Source organism: Melanotaenia boesemani, chromosome 19, assembly GCF_017639745.1.
Source record: "Melanotaenia boesemani isolate fMelBoe1 chromosome 19, fMelBoe1.pri, whole genome shotgun sequence".
Classification (NCBI taxonomy): domain Eukaryota; kingdom Metazoa; phylum Chordata; class Actinopteri; order Atheriniformes; family Melanotaeniidae; genus Melanotaenia; species Melanotaenia boesemani.
The window spans coordinates 6,238,941-6,262,012 of record NC_055700.1 but is presented as its reverse complement, the minus strand read 5'-3'; the positions used below and the strand labels follow the sequence as shown (position 1 = coordinate 6,262,012).

Here is a 23,072-nt window from a genome sequence, read left to right as displayed (position 1 = left end):
TTAATTTTAAAAAAGTTTTTTTTTTCTTTTGTTAAGAGAAAAATGACAGTTCATGAGGTTTATGTTGGCAAAAGTATAGAACTTATGTATAATAATGTAACTATTGACTAATACAGATTAATAAGTTTAAATGGTGGCAACTTTAAGGCAGAATCTCATGTCAACGGGATTCTTATTGTTTTTTGTGGGTTCTGCAGATTTTCTCTGTATGTGATGGCAGTAAGCTTTGTCTACAGACTATTCCTTTATTCAGCTATTTGCATTCATGGTGGTAAAATTCATTAAAATGCACATGACAAATGCTTGAATAAGGTTTTTATTTTGTAAAATACAAATTTCTTAATAAATGCCCAAACTAAAACGTTAAAAAAAAGAGAGAATGAATAGGCTGGCTTACAGTTTTGACAGGAAAGTAATTTATCTGTAGCTACTATGAGCTTCAATGACATAACCAGACAACATTGAAAAAAAATTTACATTGTTTACCATCTACACCATCTTAGTTTAGGAAGGTAACATGCTAACATCACTGCCCCCTCCCAGTCACAGAGTGGATGAGTCATACTCATAAATCTCCTGATAATCCATCAAAAATAATCTATCCTGTCAGGTTGACACTAAACATCCGACATGGAAAAACTCAGGCTCAGTCTTAATTTCTTCCACTGTGCATTTCCTCTGCTTTGCTCTTGTTTCTTTTAGGGATCGACTAGTCTGGTGGGCATCTAGGCTGGGGTCAGTTTGGATAGTTAAATAATCACCAAACAGGCAGCTACGCACTAAAAAGAATAGTAGAATTCCTGCTGTTGAATCTGATAACTTACTCCTCAGAAGAATTTTATTTCAATAACACTGAGGAATAACATTGATCTGAATCACTAGCTGGTTTATTTACAGAACTATCTGAGAAATTCTCCACAGAAACCATCTGGAAAAGGGCAAGTGTTTTCAAATACCATATCTATCTAATATCAGCTGATTAGATAATAAAAGCATCAAAGACAAAAGCAATCTTCACCAGATCAACTACACTAAGCAAATAAGTAAATATTAGCCACCACCATTGTCATCATCATCACAACTAAAGTCCCCTCAGTGAGGGATTTATTTACGCATTTCAGGAACACAAAGTCTGGAAAACTGAAATAATAGCCCTATTGCAATATAAAATGTTTTATTAGTACTAAAACACAGTGTTGATGGGAGTAGTTAAATGATGTAACATGATAAAAGAAAAGCTTACACTAGTCCCAGTTCAAACCATTTACTGTGATTTAACTCATCCTAAGCAGAACTGTGATAGTTAGGTTCTGGTGAAGTGAGTGTTTTATTTTATACTAAGTACTGCTATGGCTAAATGGAAAATGAACTCTTTTCTTATTGGTAAAAATAAATTTTGATTATCCACTTAAAATAATAGAGAAAACCAACAGAATTTGATATAATGCTTTGGAAACAATTAACTGTGGATTAAACATTTTTTTCTGATAATGAAAGTTCAGCTTTTGATACCAAACCTTGGTGAGGACGATAAAATACAAAGTTTATCACAGGTAACTAGAAATGCTACTTAATATAAACGCATCATCTGATGTGTGTGTGTGTGTGTGTGTGTGTGTAGATCTCTTATTAGCAGAAAAACAAATTTTGTATTTATTTTTCTTTCCACAGAAGTCTTGAGTTCATCCTGCGTGCCAGTTTAGGTGTACATTGCAAGGTGCATCCACTGTAAAACAAAGAGGGGAAAAATACAATAAAGTAGTTAGTTTCATCAAAACTTTTCCTTTCATCTGAGCCAAATTAATCCACAAACAGTTTAAAAGGTTCAGAAGTTAAAATGACAGCACCTCTGCTTCACGAAGAGTCATGGCCTTCCCATCTGACAGCTGTCTGAAGATTTCTGTTATGAGAAACATACATTTTTATTTCTTGAAAAACAAATCTATTCAGACATGCAGTTGCAACTTCACTCTTGACTGCATGCACACTTTATCCACTCTGCAGGCATAAAACATTTAGATAACGACTCATTAACCATGCACATGATTTGGTTAGTCTTGCAGGATCCACGTTAAAACCTTAAAAAGTCACCAGGTGAGGCAGGCAGTACTCTGCCTCACCTCAGGGGGGCACACTGAGTGTAACTGAAAGAGGAAAGCTGATGGGCTATGAAGCATTACCAGTAGTTGGATGCTGGAAATTGTGAAATAAGATGCTCTTTTCAATTCTTACAATTGTAAATTGGACTCCAGAGGAGTCGGTGCCTCACCAGCCATGAACCTCACCGCGCTGCCTACTTCTGCACTGGTAAGGTGTCTTAATGTACAGGCATTGATTGAACGTCCTAGACAGCACTTTGTGTTGTGTTCAAATGCTGCTGTGTTTACACACTTAGGACATGACACCCAGCAGGGAGTCTCTCATTATAAAACTTTTCAGGATCTCTAGTATTTTCTTAGAAATCAAGATATTGGACAAGTTACTGGAAAACTGTAGGTAAAGAAAAAAGGAGTTTATTTTGATAGAAATAAATTTTTCTGTGTAGCACAGTTATGTTGACAACAACTCCACTTTCTTTTCTTCCTGACTTCTTGTCTAAACTCCTGCAGACAAACTTGTCTATATCTCTGCCCATGTTTAGTTCACACCAGAAGTTAGCACTTAGTATTTTCCTGTTGCTGTTCATTAACTAAATGAACTGACAAGAAATGTACCCCAATAACATTACACAACGCAACATGATTTTTTTTTTTTTTTTTTTTTTTGTCTTTTGGATTTGCTTACCTGTATGTGAGTACAGATCTTTAGTACAATGAAAATGTATACATCTAGAACAAATATCACACTCTGAAACTTTCATTACAAAAAAAACATAAGTTTTTTGGAAATAAAATTAAATATGTTTGCTCAGGTTTATTGCTGCTTTTGCATGCACAGTTAGAATGAAGTAAGATCAGCTTTATACCCTCAGCAGATTTCCAAATGTACTCACGAGACATGCAGTCAAAGCGAAGGATGAGACAGATGAAGCTCTCCAGGGTTATGTGTCCTGAGGAGGCGCCGTAACGCAGGGCCATCAAATTCAGCATGTCATCGTTGATGCCCTTTCCTAACCAACACATATAATGAAAGAATAGGTTTGGTTTGTGGAGAGCTGTTCACTGTTCCCATCATCCAAAGGCCTAACATCACTTTTACTGTAAATTGATTTAGAATTTCTTTGCCACTTGGGGTCAGCACAAACAAAAAGAGATCTTAACATACAGTGAGCGTGTTTATTGTTGACAAGCTTTTTAATCAATGCAAGCTTGTATTTCCTCTAATGTTTCACATATTTAGCTTTAACCTGCAGCAGTTGAAAAGAATTTAAAGATGGTATACCTGAAGCAATGACTGCACTTCTCAGCTCACTCAGTGACAGAGTCCCTGTTTTTGAAACATCACAACGGTAGAAAATGTCCTGGAGAAACAGAGACGGTTTAAGTCTGGGAATCTTACACTTAATTAGCAGTTAGTTCTGCCTTTGATTCTTTGATTCTTTAAAACTACTTCTTACTATAACTTTTTAGGAAGGCAATAATAAAGAGAAAAAAATTAATATGCTCATTTCACCTTGTATGTTGCAACCTTCCTCCAAAGTTGGACAAATTCCTCACCATTCAGTCTGCCGGTGACGGATGTCTGTTCAACACTCAGTTAAGTTATTAGTGCTGCACATGTAGTGTCGTGCCTCGGTCTGAAGTGTGACAATACTTCAATACCAATGAGAGGGTATAAGCAGGTTATGGCAGGTCCACTTATTGTGTGTTTTATGAACTACATGTACTCTTAAATATTTGTCTTTAAGCAAATAAGCATTTGAAAAAGAGGACAAAATCAGGAAGAGCCTATTTTCTAGTGAATTTTTTATGTGAGGATACGTCCATGAGAGCAACCATGCTGCGACAGGCATCAATGCTGAAGCCTCCAGATTTCAAGTCTCCTAAAATAAAATAAAAAGTACCAACACATTAAACTTTAGCTAAATTTAATTTTCTGGCTTTCAAACTTGCTTGCATTAATCTCCAAACCTTTCAGAATTTTGTCATTGAGAAGCTTCTGGAGCTGTTCAGCGTCCACTTCTTCATACTGGAAATTGAATCAAAGCATACATGCATTTATGTTTGACTCGTGTTGTTTCATGATGATGAATGCCTTCAGTTGAACTTTCATTGAGAAATGAATACTCTACAAAATGTTGAAGATTGTCTAAATGACACACATTACCTTGTCAGAGAACTGACGGAACAAGGTTCTCTTACTGTCATCATCAACTCTATTCTTCCCTGATTTGTGCTGCAAAAGATGATGAAACATATGGGCCATCTCATACATACATATATATATATATATATATATATATAATAAACAAATATTAGACAAAATGTGAGCAGCACAGACATGAAACAGTAAACATAGCTGGTGAAAGCAGGGGCAGGTCTGGCAAATTTTTGATGTGGGGGCCTGGCAGGGGCAAAGATGGGGGAGCTAGATTTTAGGAAATGACTAACTGGTTATTGGAAGTTAAGTGGTAATCTAATGTAGCACAAAAATCTAAACTTGTAAAAGCAAACAAAGTTTTTTTTTTTCTTTTTTAATCACCAGGCGTTTACTTAGGATGGTCCTGGATTGTATGACTTTAATAACTGCTGCACAAAGACTTGCTTTAAACCAGATTATCAGTGTTTCTTTACTATTATTGGCCATTTAACTTTGCACAGTCACCAAACTGGTGGTGTTAGGACTCTTACATCCTCTTTATAAAATGTAAGTAGTTTGGACAGATATTTATCATCACCCACATAGGCAGTTGGCAAGATGATTTTGGATGAATGCTACATAATGATCATGAATATGGAAATGTTGCTTTATAACTTTATGTAGAAAAACATATAGAAGTCCATTACATGCTGCATTTACTTGCACTTGGGCATCTGAGGTTTACCCAAGTAAAGGTCTGTGTACATAAATATTTGTTAGATTTGACTGTCTATACTTGAAGTGACACCTGGGGGCGGGGCAGTCAGAGTCTAGGGGTTGCCCAAGTCCACCCCTTTGACCAAACACTGGGTTATTAAGTAAAAAATAACTTAGTTTTCAGGGTTTCTTCCTTGTGGTGTAAGGAGGCAACTTTAAAGCCATTAATGTAATCTTGTCAAAGCTTCAATGTCATGCAGTTTTCTTGATATTAGATCAATATCATATATTCACCTCTTCTGTTTCCATATGTTCATGGTTATGGCCACCCGAATTCTCCCTGAAAGGAAAGAAGAAACATAATACCATAACTTTTTTTTTGTTATTATTTATTTTGCTATCAAGTAGTGTAGCAAATATTATACTATAATTACATGCATTTCACAGTAATGACAAATAACTATAAGACTGTAACTTTGACATTTAGGGTGAATTGATGCAGACCCTATGTGTTCCATTTTAAATAAACCCTGGTCTGCTTGCACAGATAGTACAGTTTGTTTGGAGAAGTGTGAACATGTATTTGCACTCATGTGCAGACCAAAGAAGCTAACTCTGCTCCACTTGAAACCAGGGGTCTCTGTTCATTTGCAAGTGAACCCTGGGGCGGTTTACTAGCATTGTGACTGCAAACACACTATCCAGTGAACCAAAGAGAGGAAGAGAGGTAAGTTTTGGTGAAAACTCTGTAAAAGTAAAAACAGAAACCCCAAGATAGAATAAACTCAGTGTTGCTCCACTGTTTGCTTGTGAAGAACGAGCTGTTTTCGGCCCTGGCCAATCAATGAGCCTGATTTTCTTATTTTGTTATTGTTAGTAATCAGTCATTTCAAGGAATTTTGCCCCATAGCAAGCAGTTGTTCTAAGTATGGGACATTGTCCAAGTAGTTTGTTCTGCTTGCGTAAAGTGTAGTGTAAAAGCAAAACAATCCAAATGAAGGTGTGAACTTTTTTGAGTCAAATTGAGTCACGCAATTTAATAGTCTTTCATGTAATAATTCCAGAAACTACAAGTGACTTACTGGACATGCGTTTCTGCCTTGGAGATGATGGTCAGGATGAAGGAGGCTGTCTCATTGGGATTATATGTACACGGCACAATCAGGTATTCACCAGGCTTCAGCGCCATCAGCTCCATTATCTCACGTGCATTCACGAAGTCTTTAGTCATGGTAACGGGGATGTTTCTTCTGAAAAAATTAGCTGGGAATTTTCCTCTCAGTGCCTTGTACTGGAAAGGTCAGTGAAATGAATGTTATTTTTAATCATTTATTGTGATTAAAGTTGTTATGGATGCAGAAAATGGTTTGAAATTGAGCTATATATATATATATGTGTATAAAAACAACTTACTTCTTCAGTCACCTTGGAGAAAAAAAAGAGGGTTTGTTAGTGACATTAAAAATCAGTTAAGTGAAAATTTTCAAGTTTAATGATTTGGTAATAAGGCTTCTAAGGGATTTTGTACATAAACACTAATCCTAAAGTAATACTATAGTAACAATGTTAACTTTCAGTTCAGTTGAATTCAATTGGCTTTAAACATGTATTTCCAATTATCTTTTCATGTAGGATCCACATTTGGATTCCACCTACATACCTGGACCATCTGGATGTGTGTGAAATGTTATAAAGCACTGAAATGTAATAAATACCTCAAATACAGAGATTCCAATGTGGAGATTTTGAACCAGGCGCCTGTTCCTCTTGTCAGGTTTTTGCATGAGAGAGATCAGAATGTTTTTCTCACTCTGTTTTTCGGAGCATTCATTGGATAATTTTTCAATCTTGATCCGAAATTGTGGATTAGTCCAGAAGCTCTCTAGAACAAAAAAGGGAGATGATTTAGAGTTTTGCCAACAGTGTCATGAATCTGTTTATGAAATGAAATAAATTCAATCGAATCATGATGTGCTTTGAGGACCAACTAAATAAAATGACCTAACACACAATCAGGTAATTTATTTGGCAAATATTCAGTTATTCCTTTTGGGTTTTGCTTAAACAATTTTAATGACAATAGCAAGTTTAAGGCTCTAATCAATTATTTATTAAACTCAGTATGTTAAAGTATGATGAGAACCTCAACTCCCCAAGCAATCTGCTAAGATGGAACTTTTTTCTCAAGTCTACATTTATTGCAAGTACCTGGGTAATTCATGCAGCCTCCAGCTGTGGTTCCTGCAACCCATCGGCCCTCGTAGAAGGAGGTCTTCCACTGATAAGAGGAGCTCCCATCAAGGAAGTCAGGGCACATGCAGCAAATGTCAAGATCTGAGTAGAACTTACAGAAGTCTTCCATGGTCATCCTTAAAAATAGAATGATTTAAAAAAAACACATGAAGTGCTATTGGACATTGATGGGATATTCAGATAGAGCATTTATATACAGAAATTTTGATTCTTGCATTTTAGGAATGGATGTTGCAATTTTCAAGTTTCAGCATCCTTACCAAAACTCTCCATCTTCACAAATTGAAAGGCACATCTCTCGATCCTGAGGACTCACGGTGTGCCACAGCTGGGACCTTTAGCGACAATGTGTCCAAAAAGAAAGAGGAGACAAAATTTCTAGAAACTCTTTGTGGCATGAAGAGATAAATACAAAAAATTAACTAATGTGTATTCAGTGCTGCAGTGTGTATGCAGGCTTGCTACTATTGTATGCGTCCATGCACATAATAAATTTAAACCCTTTCCAGTTGAACCAGTGCCCAAAGTGCGGCTTGTTTTGACTGTTTAACCACAGACAAAAGAGCCCCAAAGCCACAGAACCTTTCTTCAGCAATCACTGTTGAATTAGTATCAAGACAAGTCTTTGCTTTTATCGTATTTATATCCAGTTTTTACTGTCTAAAATTGAAAAATACAAACGTACAAAGGTTGATTAGCTTGTGAAACCCTGGAGGCTGCTAATGATATAAGAAGGCCAAGTATAAAGTGGATAGGACAGCAACAGAAACAAACTCTTGGGAAGGAGTTCAGTAAGGCCTTGGGACATGATTTTCAGTCTGCCTTAGATAGATTTTCCTACACTGTTTACAGGAAAGATGGAGTGCTGCTGTGTAATGTGGATAAAGTGAGTCAGTGGATGGAATACTTGAGTATACTAGCTAATACACCTTGCATTATGGAAAGTGTAAGGGGACTTCAGAGAACCTTCACCTCTCATCGTGGCTGAGGTATGTGAAGTAGTATATCCTTAACAGCCTGACCCAAGACATAATGGGCAGAAAATTCTCTTTTTTTTAACCTGAAGTCCTTATTGGGCCCTCTAACTTACTAAATAACAACAATTTGCATGTATTTGACATTTATTATAATGTAATATGTCAACATTTTTGTAGTGCAAAATGTATCTATCAGGGTCCAAAGACAAGCATCAGAAACTACAGATTCTTGAGCAAAATGTTTAGCACAAAGTGATGCAAAATGTCTCAGAAATGGTATATATCAAAAATGATACATTCAGAATTAAAGTATGGGGATCAGAGGGGATAAATTTGTGAGATGAGCACCGGGAAGACCCAGGACATGCTGGAGGAACTACATCTCTCGGCTTGCCTAGGAACACCACGGGATCCCCCCTGATGAGCTGGTGAATGTGGCCGGGGAGAGGGAAGTCTGGGCTTCCCTGCTTGGCAGCTGCATCCCACGACCTGACCCTGGTAGAAAATGGACGGACGGATGGATTGAATTAAAGGGTTAAAGAACTCCATGATGGCAGGTCCCTGGGCGCAGATGAGATCAGCCCTGAGCTCCTTAAGGTTCTGTCTGTGCAACACCCCCCTGGCAGTCCAGGATGTTGCAAGTGTATTGGCAAATGGAGTAACTTCCATAAGAAAGTTTATGTTGGGGTGCTGGAGAGAAGAGTCAAGCTGATGGTCAAAAACTGGATTCAGTAGAAACAATATAACACTGGACCAGCAGTGTTACATTGCCCTACCAGTCTACATGTGTTTTATGAAAATGGAGAAGACTTATGACTCTCTCCTTTCTGGTGTATAGTGAAAGGTGCTCTGGTAATGTTAAGTTATGGGTTGTATTCTACACGTTATTCAGTGCCTGTAGAATCAAAGTAAGAGCTTGGTTTGCATCGTTGACAGTAAGCCAGACTAATTTTCTGTGGGTGTTGGATTCTGTCAGGACCACCTTTCCTCAATGATCCTGTTCATAACCTTCATGGACAGAATGTTCCAACCAAAGGGCAAATAAGTTTCCAGTCATGCAAATCTAAAATTGTATGTTTGTTTTTCACAGCATTGGCATGTTGTTGTCCTGTTGGCCTCACCTGATCCAAGTGGTGAAGTAGTAACCTTCAGCATGCACTGGGGCAGTTGCTGACGGTGAAGTAGCCATGATCAAAATTAGTACCTTCAAACCTCAGTCCATGGCCCTCATTTGGAGAAGGGTGTATTATTTACTTCAAGTCCAGAATGAGTTGCTGCCTCAAAAGGAGGGGTTTAAGTATCTTAGGGTCTTGTTCACAAGTGGGGTTAGAACGGAGCAGGACACAGCATGACAAGTGTACTGGGACACTGCCAGCAATGAAACACACGGTTAACTGGTCTGTCTGGTGATGCCAAATCTGAGCAGAAAGGCAAAGCTGTTGTTTTATCAGGTTGTATAGTTTCCAGCCCTCAAATATGGTTATAAGCAGATGATAGTTACCAAAAGAAAAAGATGGCCTTATCCTAAGGGATACGATGCAAAGTTCAGTTATCAGAGAGACTCATAGTAGAGTCTTAGCTCCTCTGCATTGGAAGAAACCATTTTAGAAGGTTGTAGCATCCAGTCAGGATGTCTTCCATATGCTTTCTAGGTAATATTTTGTGGACATGCTCCACTGGGAGGACATGAAACTGACTGTATAATCTGATTGGTCAAGCCCCTACTTTATTATATGGTTTAAAGCATACCTGTGTATATGAGAGATTCCACAGTGGTTTTAGGGGGCAAATGTGTAATTAGTAGTTTCTGTGAGAAAGCTAAAGCCCTTAAGCCCATAAGAATATGGATTTATAACATTTTGTAGGATGTTTGCTTCCCCTTCAAAAAAAAACTTAGCCAAGACCAGTTTGTTAAAGTTCTCAAGGCAAAAAGAGAGAATACTTAAAAAAATCTCTTCATTATAGACAAGTAAAGACTTATCATAACACAAATAGATTTTAAATGTATGGTATTCACAAGATGAGAACTTGTAATGCATTTCCTCCAACCAGATCATTGCCTGCGGCCTCTTGTCTGAAATTCACTTAGATTCTTTTTGCTTATTCTTGCAGACAAAAACTTCTGACAGACCATTTTTTTGCTAATGGATCCACTGACATTTGGCTCAACAATAAGCCCTGTCAAAACTTTTCATCCCCTGTATTACTTTAACTCACACAACCAGTTTGAGATTACGAGATTATCGCAATAAGATAACAACAAAGAGATCTCTCAAGGCTCTTGTCCAAACATGTATGACAAACAAAAAATATCTTTAACTTGTGAATTAAGTAAGCCCAGATACATCAGATAAAACATCAAAGATTAAGATCATGTAAAATGTAGAATCTCGGCACAGATTAGCATAAGCAGAGACAAATTACTATTAATAGGCTGAGCATGTTTGGAAAATGCATTCAGCAAACCAGGGAAGTTTAGCTGTAAAATAGTCTCAGTAGTGTATAAGATTCCCTCTTACTTGTCGCTCCAGTCTCCATTCCATTCTCCTTTACCCCAGGGGTTCCATAAACGGACCAGGTCTACAGGCATTCCTTGGCTCATCATCTGTTACCCAAAAACCACAAGACAAACATCTGTGTAACCATTTTACAGCACACCACCCATAACATAAAATACTTTACAGAATAAGGATATTTATAGATTTGTTACTATTATTTCTTAATAAAATAATTTGATGAGGCGACTTTGAAGAAACTTCCTATGTTTTGCAAATTCTTTTCAGTGAATACAAAACTTTACCTGCTTCACTCCTGTAACAGCATAAGCATGGCTTGGGACCAGTCCATTTGGTAACACATCGATGTCAGATTCCTCCTAAGAAATATAGATAGAATATGTCCTATCAAGAACTTTAACACATATTATTTGACAAAATAATAAGAGGTTAAACTATTTGCTATGACATGTCTCAGGGGTCAGTGGGGAAGATTAAGATGAATAAAAATGCAAATATATCAGGTACTAAAAGAAATGCTATTAGCAAAGCTATTCTTTTTACATTCTAAGACTGAGTTTTCAGAAGCGTCAAACATGTTACTAAAGGCACTTTATCATGTAATGCTTTTGCCACAGAATTTACTCCATTCCACTTATGAATGTCATTTCCCAGGTGTTGAGCACTGCTGGAATGGCTTGAAGTTGCCCTCTCAAAAGCAAGGTGATGTCAATAGCTTCTTATTAATCTCTAACTTCAATTTTCATTTTTGTATGAAACAAACAGTTTCACATGAGTAGTTACTTCCAAATACTAGTTCCTAATGTAAATGTTTTCCTGAGGAATGGTACAGATAACAGTCACCAATAGCCTGTTTAGACTCTATGCAATAGACGGATGGGGAGTTTTCTTTTTTCTATATATATGAGCCTTTACAATGGCTGCATGCTTCATGTATTGGCCATTTACATCCCAGTAGGATTTTGTGATTTAAAACAGTATAAAAACTCCTAAAAGAGCATCACAAGGAACTCAAATATCTGACCTGGCATTTAAACATCAAAATTTCTAATAAGGTCATGTAATCAGCTCAATACATTGATGGCCAAAAATCAACATGCACCATCTGGCTGACACTTCCTGATCATAAAAGGAGATTTTCATACACATTCTTCTACTGTTCTGCTTGTCATACCGTGGCTGGTATAGTGCTTTTATTTGGCTTTAAGAAAAATTCTGTGACTGACATTCTTTTCAAGGAACTCAGTAGCTACGCATCTACTGTACATATAACCATAATGGAGTTATATCATTGCATCTATCCATGATATGTCTAACTCTGGATGATAATTTATGGAACAGGCCCATGATAATTTAGGCCAACAGCATAGTGTTTTCAAATGTTTTACAAAAGGAAAGGTGCTTTAGAAAAGTTACTGCATCATGCTTACACACGGTGATGTGCCGCATCCCATCAGTGGCTTTGACTGCCCAGCTCTGCACATCAGTTTCCACAGGTTTTTAGGTGGGTTATTCAGCTGAACGCGAATGTGGAGCCCACCAGTGAAATCCACTAAAGCTTCTGCAGGTGTTCCAGAATTCATGTCTGCATAGGAGCCACACACCCTGAAATAAAAATGTGACATTAGTCCCATAAAGAAATAAAACAGGAACCCATATAGCAACAATTTAGTGAACTCCTGAATACTTTGCGTAGGCTTTCTCCAGCAGTGCAGGCCAGAATTCAGTTGGGTCTTTGGAGTAGACAAAGATGGGTTTTCCATTGATTGTTGGTAGCTTGTCATCAATGACAACGTCAACCCATTTTCCAAATCTCCAGAACTAAAGAGGAGACAGTGAAAAGAATGTACAGTTTATACATTTATTTCTACTGGTAGAGAGACAAAGCAAAACATTGTTTTTGCCATGTGCTAAGACAACTGGATGCTATCTTAAAACCCTTTCCTAGTTTGTTTCCCAGTGCTTGATGACATCATTTTATTCCTTTTTTGATGTTTGTATTTTAAATAGGTCAAAAGCTGCTCAGCTTAGCATCAAAAGTGGATACGGTTAGCCTGGGAATGATTCAAAGGATGAGTACCCAGCCTGGACATCAAGTTCCAAGACCTTGCTATCATTGATAGTAAGACCTATGAAGATGGTTTGACAACAGGGAACCTGTCTCACCACAGCAACCCCTGCATCCTGCTTCATTACGTGCAAATGCCTACCTGGATAGCAGAGGCCAGGGAGCTAACAAACTTCACCATGTAAATCCAGTGACTGCTGTAAAAAGTCACCACTATAGCTGGGGTTGTCAATGACCTCTTGTATGGTTATTTGTTTAAATAATGCTGAAGAAGCCTCTGACTGAACACTCTTTATAGTTTAATCACGGTACTGGAGGGTCTGCAGTGTTGTCCATGATGTTAAGTTACTGCAATGTTTTTTTGCACTCTGGACTTTTCTGCATGTCCAGTCTCAAAGATGAATAATTTCATTTTTATTTTCCATTAATTAAAAATTCATAATACATAAACAATAATTTTGAAAAAAAAGAAGAAATAAACATTGCTGTTGTGTAGATTGTATGCCATCAACTGCAGTTTGACCTATAAATAACAGTGTGAGCATTGCAAAAGCCCTGTTGCCTGTTTCCTAAAATGACAATATGTATTTGTGCTTTTCTAAAATATTCATTCTGAATATATCAAAATGATTATTTACCCTGAAATGGAACAATCCGCAGTAGTCCTTATCAAAACTTTGCTCAAGGGGAACAACTTGCTTAAAGATGTCATTCTGGAAGGTCAGCGCTCCAATAGATGCAATCAACCAGCAGTTTCCTGAATAAAGAAAAAAACATGCTTCACTTGTCAAAACAGTGCATTTAGGTAGTACATTCATATTAATGTGTTTCGTTTGGTAGCAGACACAGGAGTTAACACAGCCAGGAGGTAGAAAACTCAGTTCTACAAATTATTTTAACAGAATTTACATGGATGAGATCACACTCGACAGATATGTCTTATTAAGGGAATTGTTATTGGAAATTAATTCTTTACCTATAGTATAAACGTTTTTATGCTTTACTGATTTATTGATAAATGCTGACTGAGCAATTTGTCACAGTCTTCTTCAGTCTTCTTATTCAGTGTTTTTATTGCCACCAAGTTTGCTTATTATAATAATTTAATGATTTTCTTCTTTACTTTTAAAGGAAGACACTTATTTGTCAGTGATATTATAACTCATTGGGCCTCTGGCAAACTTTTGTGATCAGCTACTCAACTAAGACGACTTTGTGAGGGCACATAAAGTGAAGATAAAGATCTACATCAGGATGCCTGACTTGATTTTGTTTAACAGTCCAAGATATGATGTCGAAGCAGATCCTGTAGGGGTTGAAATTTTAGAAATACTAGTTAGTTTAATGACTACTGAACATGAGAAAACTCAATGGGTAAATGACTTGTAAAAAAATATCTCTAAGGAAGACTGCAGGGAGATGAGCTCGAAAGCTCAACTCCTCACAATAAATACACAGCTTAGAATGATTCAGTATAATTTAATTATGAGAACACATATTACTCTGGATAGATGGAATAAGATTAATCCAAATATTCCTGATATCCGTGTTAAATGCAGTGTTAAAAAGGGCACCTTATTTCATTGTCTGTGGGACTGTCCTGGGGTACGAAAAATTTGGAATGAAGTTATTAAATGTACCTGTGCCATACTTTGTGTTATTAATTTGTATCCAAAGGACTGTATGCTAAACAGCAAGGAAAGAAAATGACTGATTTATGTTTATTACAAGCTAGATGCTTGATTTCTCTTTGCTGGAAAGACATCAAGAGTCCTTCGGTTGGTCACTGGTTGAAAGAACTATCAGCATGTCTCGTGCTTGAAAAGTTAACATACACAATGAAAAAGAAATCAGACACATTTAAAGACATCTGGAATCCCTTTCTTGCATTCTTAAAGAATCGTGAAGTTTGCTGGGTCAGCATTTATCAAGTATTCTATTGGTTGGAGGACATTTGACAGACAGCTTATGCAGCAGCCCAAGAGAGAGAAAAAATATTTAAGAGCAGAGAATGTGTCTGAGTATGAAAACAAGAAATCTTGCTCTAAAGTCAAACATTTATGCTCTTAATTAAAAATATGGAAATACCCCCTTTGGGGAAGAGGTAGAGGAAGGTGTGGTTTAAGACGCACTTTGTTTTGGTCTACAGGCAGTGCACAACAGCCAACCTTGTGATGAAACAATTTCACTTTTTACCCCTTTAAAGGAGCTTTCTTATTCCTCTAACTCTCCCATGTCTTGTAGTTTGTAACAAACAATAAGATAATAAAATGTTTATTTTTTGATAAGTTATTTGAATGTGTTATCTAATTTCTAAAGCTTTATAAGTGCACCTCAAAGAAAGTTCCACAAACATTCTTTTCACATGTCTATTTTAACATGTATGTTTTCTGCCTCTTGTCTTGGATGGCATTCATGAAAAGCACTTTCAGGGTTCACAACAAACAAAGGGATTTTCTTACCAACGAATCCTTGACCAAAGTCAAACCTCGAGACCCCGTCAACAACAAAGGATGGATTAGAAACTATTTGCTGTAAAAGAAAAGGAAAAGTTGCAACACAGGATTCATGTGTTTTATATAACCTGAGACTTGTTTTGTACTCAGTTACATAAACCATTTACATGCTGTTTCATTTGGACAAACCAAAAGCAAAATCACTACTCAAAAATACAGAAAGTGCAGCAGCAGAACTAAAAATGCACAAAAAGCAACGGCCCAGCAAAGTTTCAGGAAAACATTTACAACAGCATAAATAAATGAATGAAAGAAATATTTCACAAAACCAAGCAGTCATTCATAAGAATAAAACAACAAAACTAAAACAACAAAGAAAAAATATTTAAGGAAAATGTTTAATTGTTTCTCTTTGACAGACTCACTGATGGCCTCAGCCACTCCACCCGGGCCAGTTCAGACGGATCCATGAACCCCTGGCCGATAGACCTCTGGTCAGGGGGGAACATGTCATCGATGTACCTTACACTCCGGATGAGACAGTACTCCTGCATCTGCTTGAAGTCTTGGTTGAAGAACTTCTCAGGGTTAGTGATTGTTCCAAAGCCATCTTTCAATTGACGGGCGCTGAAGATATTCATGCACACACCTGGAGCAGACATCACTGCAGCGTATGAAAACTGCAGAAACCAAACAGTATCCATCAGCGTAAGTCCCCACTCCCAAACCAATTTCAAGTAAAAGTATGACTTGAGTAGCACAGATACAGAAACATGCAGGGCCATTCATCAAAGTGTATGCTAAAGCAAATTTGTAATTAAAAGAGCTAACGTAGGAATTTAGTTGCACTCAGATTTTTTTTTAACTCTGTTCACAGCTTATTTCTGAATATTTGGTCCAGAAAGTTTTAGGATACAGAAATAAACACTGCCGTGTTTAAAAATAATAATATAAATTAAATAATAAAACAAACATTCATGTAAATTTGACTTGTCAAAAGTAAAATGTGAAAACTGTAACCTTACCTCACGTCCCAATCCTCAAAAGCAGTGCTAAAGGTTATGTTGATCAGTAAGCATGTGGGAAGAGTTTTTATAGTGTCAGAGAAAGCCTCAGGCTGCATATGTAAAAAAAAAAAAAAAAAAAAAAAAGATAATTACCTAAGCTGGGTTTCTATCTGGTGTAGCGGTTTTGGAAGTTGTCCAAATGAAGCGCAAACCTGCACGTCTTTACAGCATGAATGCATGCAAACACTGAAGCACAAAGCTTGTAGTTGTCAAAGGATGATTGATTAAATCTTTCATTTGTAACAAAGACATGGGGACTCACAAAGTAAACAGAATTTTTTTAGTATTTCAAATACACAGTTTTAAAGGTTGAGCAAGCTGTACTGAAACACACCTGGCATACCAAAACTAAAGTTAAATAAACCAAAGTTTTCTTAATTGAAAAATGCTTTCTGCATAAAGGTTACATCTGTAGTTCATCTGTAGTTCACTGCAGGCTGGACCAAGACTGTTAAATCATTTAATGAGATACCTAGATTAATGCTTTCCTTGAATCTTTAATTTGACATGGTACAGTGATAGCTACCAGGAAATGTGAACAAAGCAACATTTTGAATTGTTTACCTTTAGAATAGTTACTGAAAATAATTGTATAAACTGTCCTTAGGGTTTCATCTTAAATGTAGCCTATCATGTTGAATTAAATTCAATTAAACAATATAATAGTTGTGTTTTTATTACATTTATTGTAGAAATGAAGTCCTCTGGAAATACAATAAGCAAAAATAGTAACGTTATGAATACATCTATTTAATTTTTGAAACAAGTCTTTATATTTTAGATTGAATTTAATTATTTATCTGCTTTTGTATTCTTTTCAGAATTCACAAAAGGATTTAATGGTTGTTTCTGAAAGGGTAATACTGTACTGCTGTACATGCCTCTTTTTGTAAGAGAAAGGCAAACTGGGAACAACAAATAGAGGTGAGGCTTCCATCATTATGACCCTTGACTGTGGAACAGCCTGCTAGAGAACGTAAGGGCTGCAGAGACGGTTGATGTTTTAAAAAAAGAGACTGAAGACCTACTTTGTAGCTTAGCTTTAAACTGAACTTTTATTTATTTATTTTATTATCTTGATTTGGTCATCATGTTGTAGCATGTACCGCCAACAGCCACAAGAGGGCAGTATTACTGTAACTAACTAGATTAGTCTAATACAGACTAAAACATCCGCAAGAAACAGAAAGAGTTCAAGAACTGCTTGACCAGAGGAAACACCACAAACTGAGCATATTAAACTAAAATATTTAAACTTGTATTTTATTTTATTTTTTACAAATGACAGAACAAATGTCAAGGGGAGGAAAAAAAAAGGACAATAAAAACATCCAATACCAGTAAAATGTATGGAGACACATAATGATTCAAAGCTAGTGGGGTATGGGTGCCCAGACTTTTGACTGGTTTAAGTGTTAATTACAGTTATCATTTTGGTGTTGGGTGCAGCACAATTATCTAACCTCCAAATAGAGCCATGAAGCAATAGTCAATACCAGATATTCCCACAAAATACTGTTACTCTGTTTTTCCCTGAAGGTATTTCCATGTGTTGTTTTATAAAAAAAAAGAAAAAAGAAAAAAATGGGGTTGTCTCAGGTGAAATAGCTTCTGTGGTCCAAGAATCAGTGTGTTAAACTTAATGCATTTTAATTTGGAGAATAATTTACTCTTTGCCTTGCTCTGTTAGCTTTTACTACTAAAGTAAGATACTGACATACAAAATACATGCAAGCTCCAAAATATTGTGCAATTTATTAACAATATTGTGTAGACATAGAGCTGATATTCATTCTTCTATTCAACTTGATGTAAAACTGTCTTTGGTAATTGTTCAATTAATTTTTCTTACATGTTATTGCACCAAATTTTCACTATTTGATAAATGTGTGAATTTTTTGTGGTGTCTTTCATCACTTTTGTTTCAGAAATTCTGTCTAAACAAAACTTTTGAAACAAACTTAGGCTAAAGTTCACACAGGCCCACCAAAATTGGACAACAGAAGACTCATTTGACATTCTGGTGGATTTTATTGGCTGTGAAACCAAGAAGGAAAGTCAAAATCTTCCAACTTTACCAGAACGTCAGATTATGCTATGCTCAAAGAAACTGGAAAAAAAAAAGCATATTAATAAGACAAGTTGAAAAAAAAAAGATTGCGAGGTGTTGCAATCATTGTCAAAGTCCAGACCTTAATCTGGTTTAAATGATGTGGTGAGAGAACTGTTCTAACACACATGCTGCAAATCTCAATGAACTCAAGTGACTTTGTACAGAAGAGTGGTCCAAAGCTTCTGCACAACAATGTGAGAGACTGATAACATCTTAGAGAAAACAATTACCACAGACTGTTGAATCCTGGGCTGAACTAAGTTATCCACACCCTGTATTTTGGCTTAGTTTTTGGTCCATAATGATGTTGTTGTTAATCTTTGGTTGAATTTTTACTTTTATTTTTATTTATTTATTTTTTTTCACCTTGTGAACACGAAGACAATATCCTAATATGGTTAACTTTAGAATTTAAAAAAAGTGGGTTGACTATTTTTTCCCCATGACCACTTATCTATTTTTCTAAAATGTTGGCTTGTCCTTGACCTCAAACCAGTGTTAAAGTTTATGCATTGAGTAGGCAGAACTTCATGTGCAGTTCTGGCTTTTTGCTAAGCTAACTAGTTGTTAGTTGATGTGTTTTAAAATTTTTACCACCATTACCATTTTCTGGCTGAATCTCATTCCTTCTGAATCACATTATCAAGAGGAGCCTTACCCATAGGCCTCCCCTTGGCAGAGCAAATTTGTTCAGCACGATACAGCAACCAGATTATAATTTTGCTTTCTATAATGCTGGACAGGACAAGTTAAAAAAAAAAAAAAAAAAAAAAAAAAATTTCCACATGTTTAAGATAAACCTATTACTATAAATGTTAAATAAGGTACTATTACTTTAGATTCATACATTAAAGTCACTTTAAATTTAGCTGTTTTCACTTTCAGTAATGAAAACAAGCAATGTCACATGACATTAGTTTCACAACTGTGTGGTTTTATCATTCATTCATTTTCTATATTTTGTGGATGTATTGCTTGTAGGAGACGTCATCCTCTTCTTTTTACATCTTATTACCGAATGGATTGGTTCAAGGCCAAGCATATACTGTGACAGGTGTCAAACAGGTAAAAAATTAATCTTTAACTTGAATTATATCCAACCAACTTACTGACCATGGTTAAACATAATGTTTCTATGGTGATGATTTCAGATGATGAGCAGAGGGAAGCTTGTCAACCTGGAGCGTTTGTGGAACCCCTGGGGCAAAGGAGAGTGGAACGGAGACTGGAGTGATCGGTGAGAACGACCTCAATTTACTGTTATTTACCCTCATTGCCACTTTATTAGGTACACGTTGCTAGTACTGGGTTGGACCTGATTTTGCCTGCAGAACTGCCCTAATTCTTTGTGTTAAAGAACATGGAAACATCCCTCAGAGATTTTGCTCCATATTGACATGATAGCATCACACAGCTGCACATCGATGATGTTCCACCACATCCCAAAGCTGCTCTATTCAATTGAAATACGGACATAAATGGAGTACGGTGAATTTCTTGTCATGTTCAATAAACCAGCTGGAGATAATTTGAGCTTCGTGACATGGTGCTTTTTATTGCTGGAAGTAGCCATCATAAGATACACCGTGAACATAAAAGGGATGGACATAGTCAGCAATACTACTCAGGTAGACTGTGGTGTTAAAACCATGCTCAGTTGGAACTAAGGGACCTATAGAGTGCTAAGAATATATCCAACACTAGATAATTTCTGCTTTTTAGGCCATTCTCTGTAAACTATAGAAACAGTTGTGTGTAAAAAATCTCAGCAGATCAGCAGGTTGTGAAATACACAGATCAGCCTGTCTGAAACTAACAGCTATACCACATTCAATGTTACTTAAATCTCCTTCTTTCGTTGTTTTAATGCTCAGTTGGAACTTCAGTAAGTCATCTTGACTATGTCCAAAAACACTGAGTTGCTGCCATGTGGCTGATTAGCTGAAATTAACAGTATAAAGTGCCCTGTGACTGTAAAGGCAATATTGTCGGCAACAAACAGTTCTTTACAAGCTGTTGCTGCTATGACACTACTTTCTGTATGGCTTAATTCTGATCTGTACTCTGTACAGGCATGAATTTCTGTCAGAAGAGTCCCTTTCTTACCGAAATAACTGTCCTGTTATTACACAAAATAACTGTTTATAAGCTTCCCTCTGCTCATCATCTGAAATCATCACCGTAGGTCCTCGTTGTGGCAAACCGTGAGCTCTCAGGATCGGGAACTCTGCCTTTCAGTGGCTGATGATGGAGAGTTCTAGTGAGCAAATGTCACCAAATGACAAAACTGAAGTAGAAAGTAGCAGCTTTTCACAAAGTAAATCTCGAACACCACACCATAACGTCATACAACAACATACACAACTGTTTTTACAGGATGACCTTGGAAGATCTCTAAGTTCTACGTAGATCTTGACATCTGTGGCACAAGTCCAGACTTCCTGGACATGAACTCCTCTAGTCAGTGGAAGACCTCCATGTACGAGGGCCGATGGGTTGCAGGAACGACTGCTGGAGGCTGCATGAATAACAAAGGTATTTACACTTAAATAACACTTTAAACACACTTTTGCATGTTTTAAAAATGTTTAGAGGGATGTAAGTGAGCCATGAAACTCTAAAATGTGAGAAAATTCCACAGAATCAAACACAGATTGGCAGCTGATGCAGAAAAAGGTTCAACATTATGACTGAAATTGTGAAAATGTTTTGTCTAAATGACAAATTAAACCTCAGAAACAGCAGAATGTAATGCAAATGTATATTTTTAAAGGAACCGGGATGGCTGGACTTTAGCTGCAGGAAATGAACAACTTGACAATAAAGTGAACAATAACTAAATCAATTATTGAAATTAAATAACCATTATCTTTTCACATTTTGTGAGGCTCAATTCTCATGTTCGGCTTACAGTCATATCTTTTGGATGCATGCAGTTATGAAAAGTCTGTGTATAAAAATGTGAAAATTGGACCATAATAGCTCAAATTCTGCAACACAGCAGTGGAATTCATTATTCTGTGGGTTCCTTCAGTTGTCAAAGAGTCTATTTGGACTAAAAAGTTCCTCTATGGCTGGTTGTAAAAAAAAAAAAAACATTTCTTTAACAACAGTCACAACAAATTTTTCTTTGGTTTCAGCTTTTGAAGTAGTTAAAATTTTACAAGACTACTGCAGATTTGGTCATATATACACAGCTGTAGCAGACGGTGGCAAGAGAAAAGCTCTATAAACAGTATTGAGAGCTAAAAGAAAAGGCAGTACACAGTATGTTTGCTTAGTTCAGAATTCATTAATCAGTTACAGACATCATGGTAGAAAAGTTCTCTTCTTTAAAAATGTGTGTGACGTGGACTTCTAACTTCAGTTCAATCAACAACTTCATTTTGCATGTTAACATAAAGAGATTGAAGTGAAAATAATCTGCATCTGTTAACAACGAAAGGTTTAATTCTGCTGATGTTCAATGTTCAGCCAGCCTTCCTTGTTTTTCTCTTTTCATCATTTTCTGAACAACCATCTTGTTCCTCTCTTTGATTTCCAGACAGTTTCTGGACTAATCCACAGCTTCGAGTGGAGATTTGTGGTGAACATTCAGAGAAAGATGGTGAGAAAAACACACTTGTGTCTCTGATGCAAAAACCTGACAAGAGGAACCGACGCCTGGTGCAAAACTTCCACATTGGATTCTTTGTTTTTGAGGTAAATATTGTTGTTTATTGGACAGCACAGAGGGATTATGCATACATTTGTCACGAATCATGAAAAGAACTACAAATATGTGAATATTACTACAAGGCAAGTTTATTTGTATAGTCCAAATAAGCCTTCCAAATTTAACTTATTACAAAAGCTGTCATGATGTGATCACAATGATGAGGTTAAACATTCAAATTAGCAAGTGAGATTGTTATGCCATAGATTAGCAGTTTATCTACAATTGGGGGGGGGGAAAAGTCATGTTGTTACATTTAACACATTTATTAATTACTAATTAACTTAATGTCTGGTATTATTACTTTTTCTTTCATGCAGATTCACATGGGCAACTCTAAACTATCGTTATTATTTCTAAAATCATTACCACAGTGCAGATTTTTTCCTTGTGACAATAGTTTAACAGGATGTTTTTTAATAGACATACTTTGTATTTGGTTGGTGTTGAGCAGATAAATGTGCAGAGGAACCAAACACACTGTTTGTTTCTGTAGGTTTCTTTATTCATTCATTCTCTGTACCACTTAGTCCATTATGGGTTGTGAGTAAGCTGGAGCCTATCCCAGCATTTTAACAGGTGAAAGGCAGGGTACACCCTGGACAGGCCCCCAGTCCATCACAGGGCCAATACAGATAGGGACAACAACCACTCACAGGGAGAATTTAGAGTCACCAGGTAACCTAACATGCATGTTCAAACCTCCCCAACCAAGGCTCAAACAAGCGACCATCTTGCTGTGAGGCTGCAGTGCTGACCACCACACCACCGTGCAGCCGTGGTTTATTTATCCTTAATGTACAAATATAAAATTAACACCCTCTGCTGCTGATTACCAACATCACACTCTAGCAGTGTGTTTCAGGCAGTGATGAACCATGGAACCCAGCAAGTTAACAGCTGTTCTGCAGTTTTCCCTAACAGCTCCTGAACCCAGTATTTTTAGGTAGT

At 36.7% G+C, this 23,072-nt stretch overlaps 1 protein-coding gene and 1 long non-coding RNA gene across 2 annotated transcripts; one reads left to right on the top strand and one right to left on the bottom strand.

Annotated features, from left to right (window-relative positions):
• Positions 1-300: 300 nt before the first annotated feature.
• Positions 301-16,313, bottom strand: LOC121630602 (calpain-1 catalytic subunit-like). Its single transcript, XM_041971000.1, has 22 exons — positions 16,252-16,313; positions 15,652-15,906; positions 15,233-15,302; positions 13,409-13,527; positions 12,390-12,523; positions 12,133-12,307; positions 10,987-11,061; positions 10,706-10,791; positions 7,470-7,544; positions 7,165-7,325; positions 6,672-6,838; positions 6,370-6,381; positions 6,039-6,247; positions 5,251-5,296; positions 4,267-4,335; positions 4,071-4,128; positions 3,921-3,982; positions 3,613-3,681; positions 3,382-3,460; positions 2,993-3,109; positions 1,848-1,900; positions 301-1,726 (listed from the first exon to the last, which is right to left on the bottom strand). The coding sequence occupies exons 2-22, from the start codon at positions 15,886-15,888 to the stop codon at positions 1,700-1,702; spliced, it is 2,100 nt and encodes a 699-aa protein (XP_041826934.1). The 5' UTR covers positions 15,889-15,906; positions 16,252-16,313; the 3' UTR covers positions 301-1,699.
• Positions 16,314-19,451: 3,138 nt separating this feature from the next.
• On the top strand, positions 19,452-23,072 carry LOC121630603. Its single transcript, XR_006008550.1, has 6 exons — positions 19,452-19,471; positions 19,558-19,643; positions 20,592-20,666; positions 20,783-20,941; positions 21,951-22,261; positions 22,791-23,072. It is a non-coding gene; the product is annotated as an uncharacterized LOC121630603 (long non-coding RNA).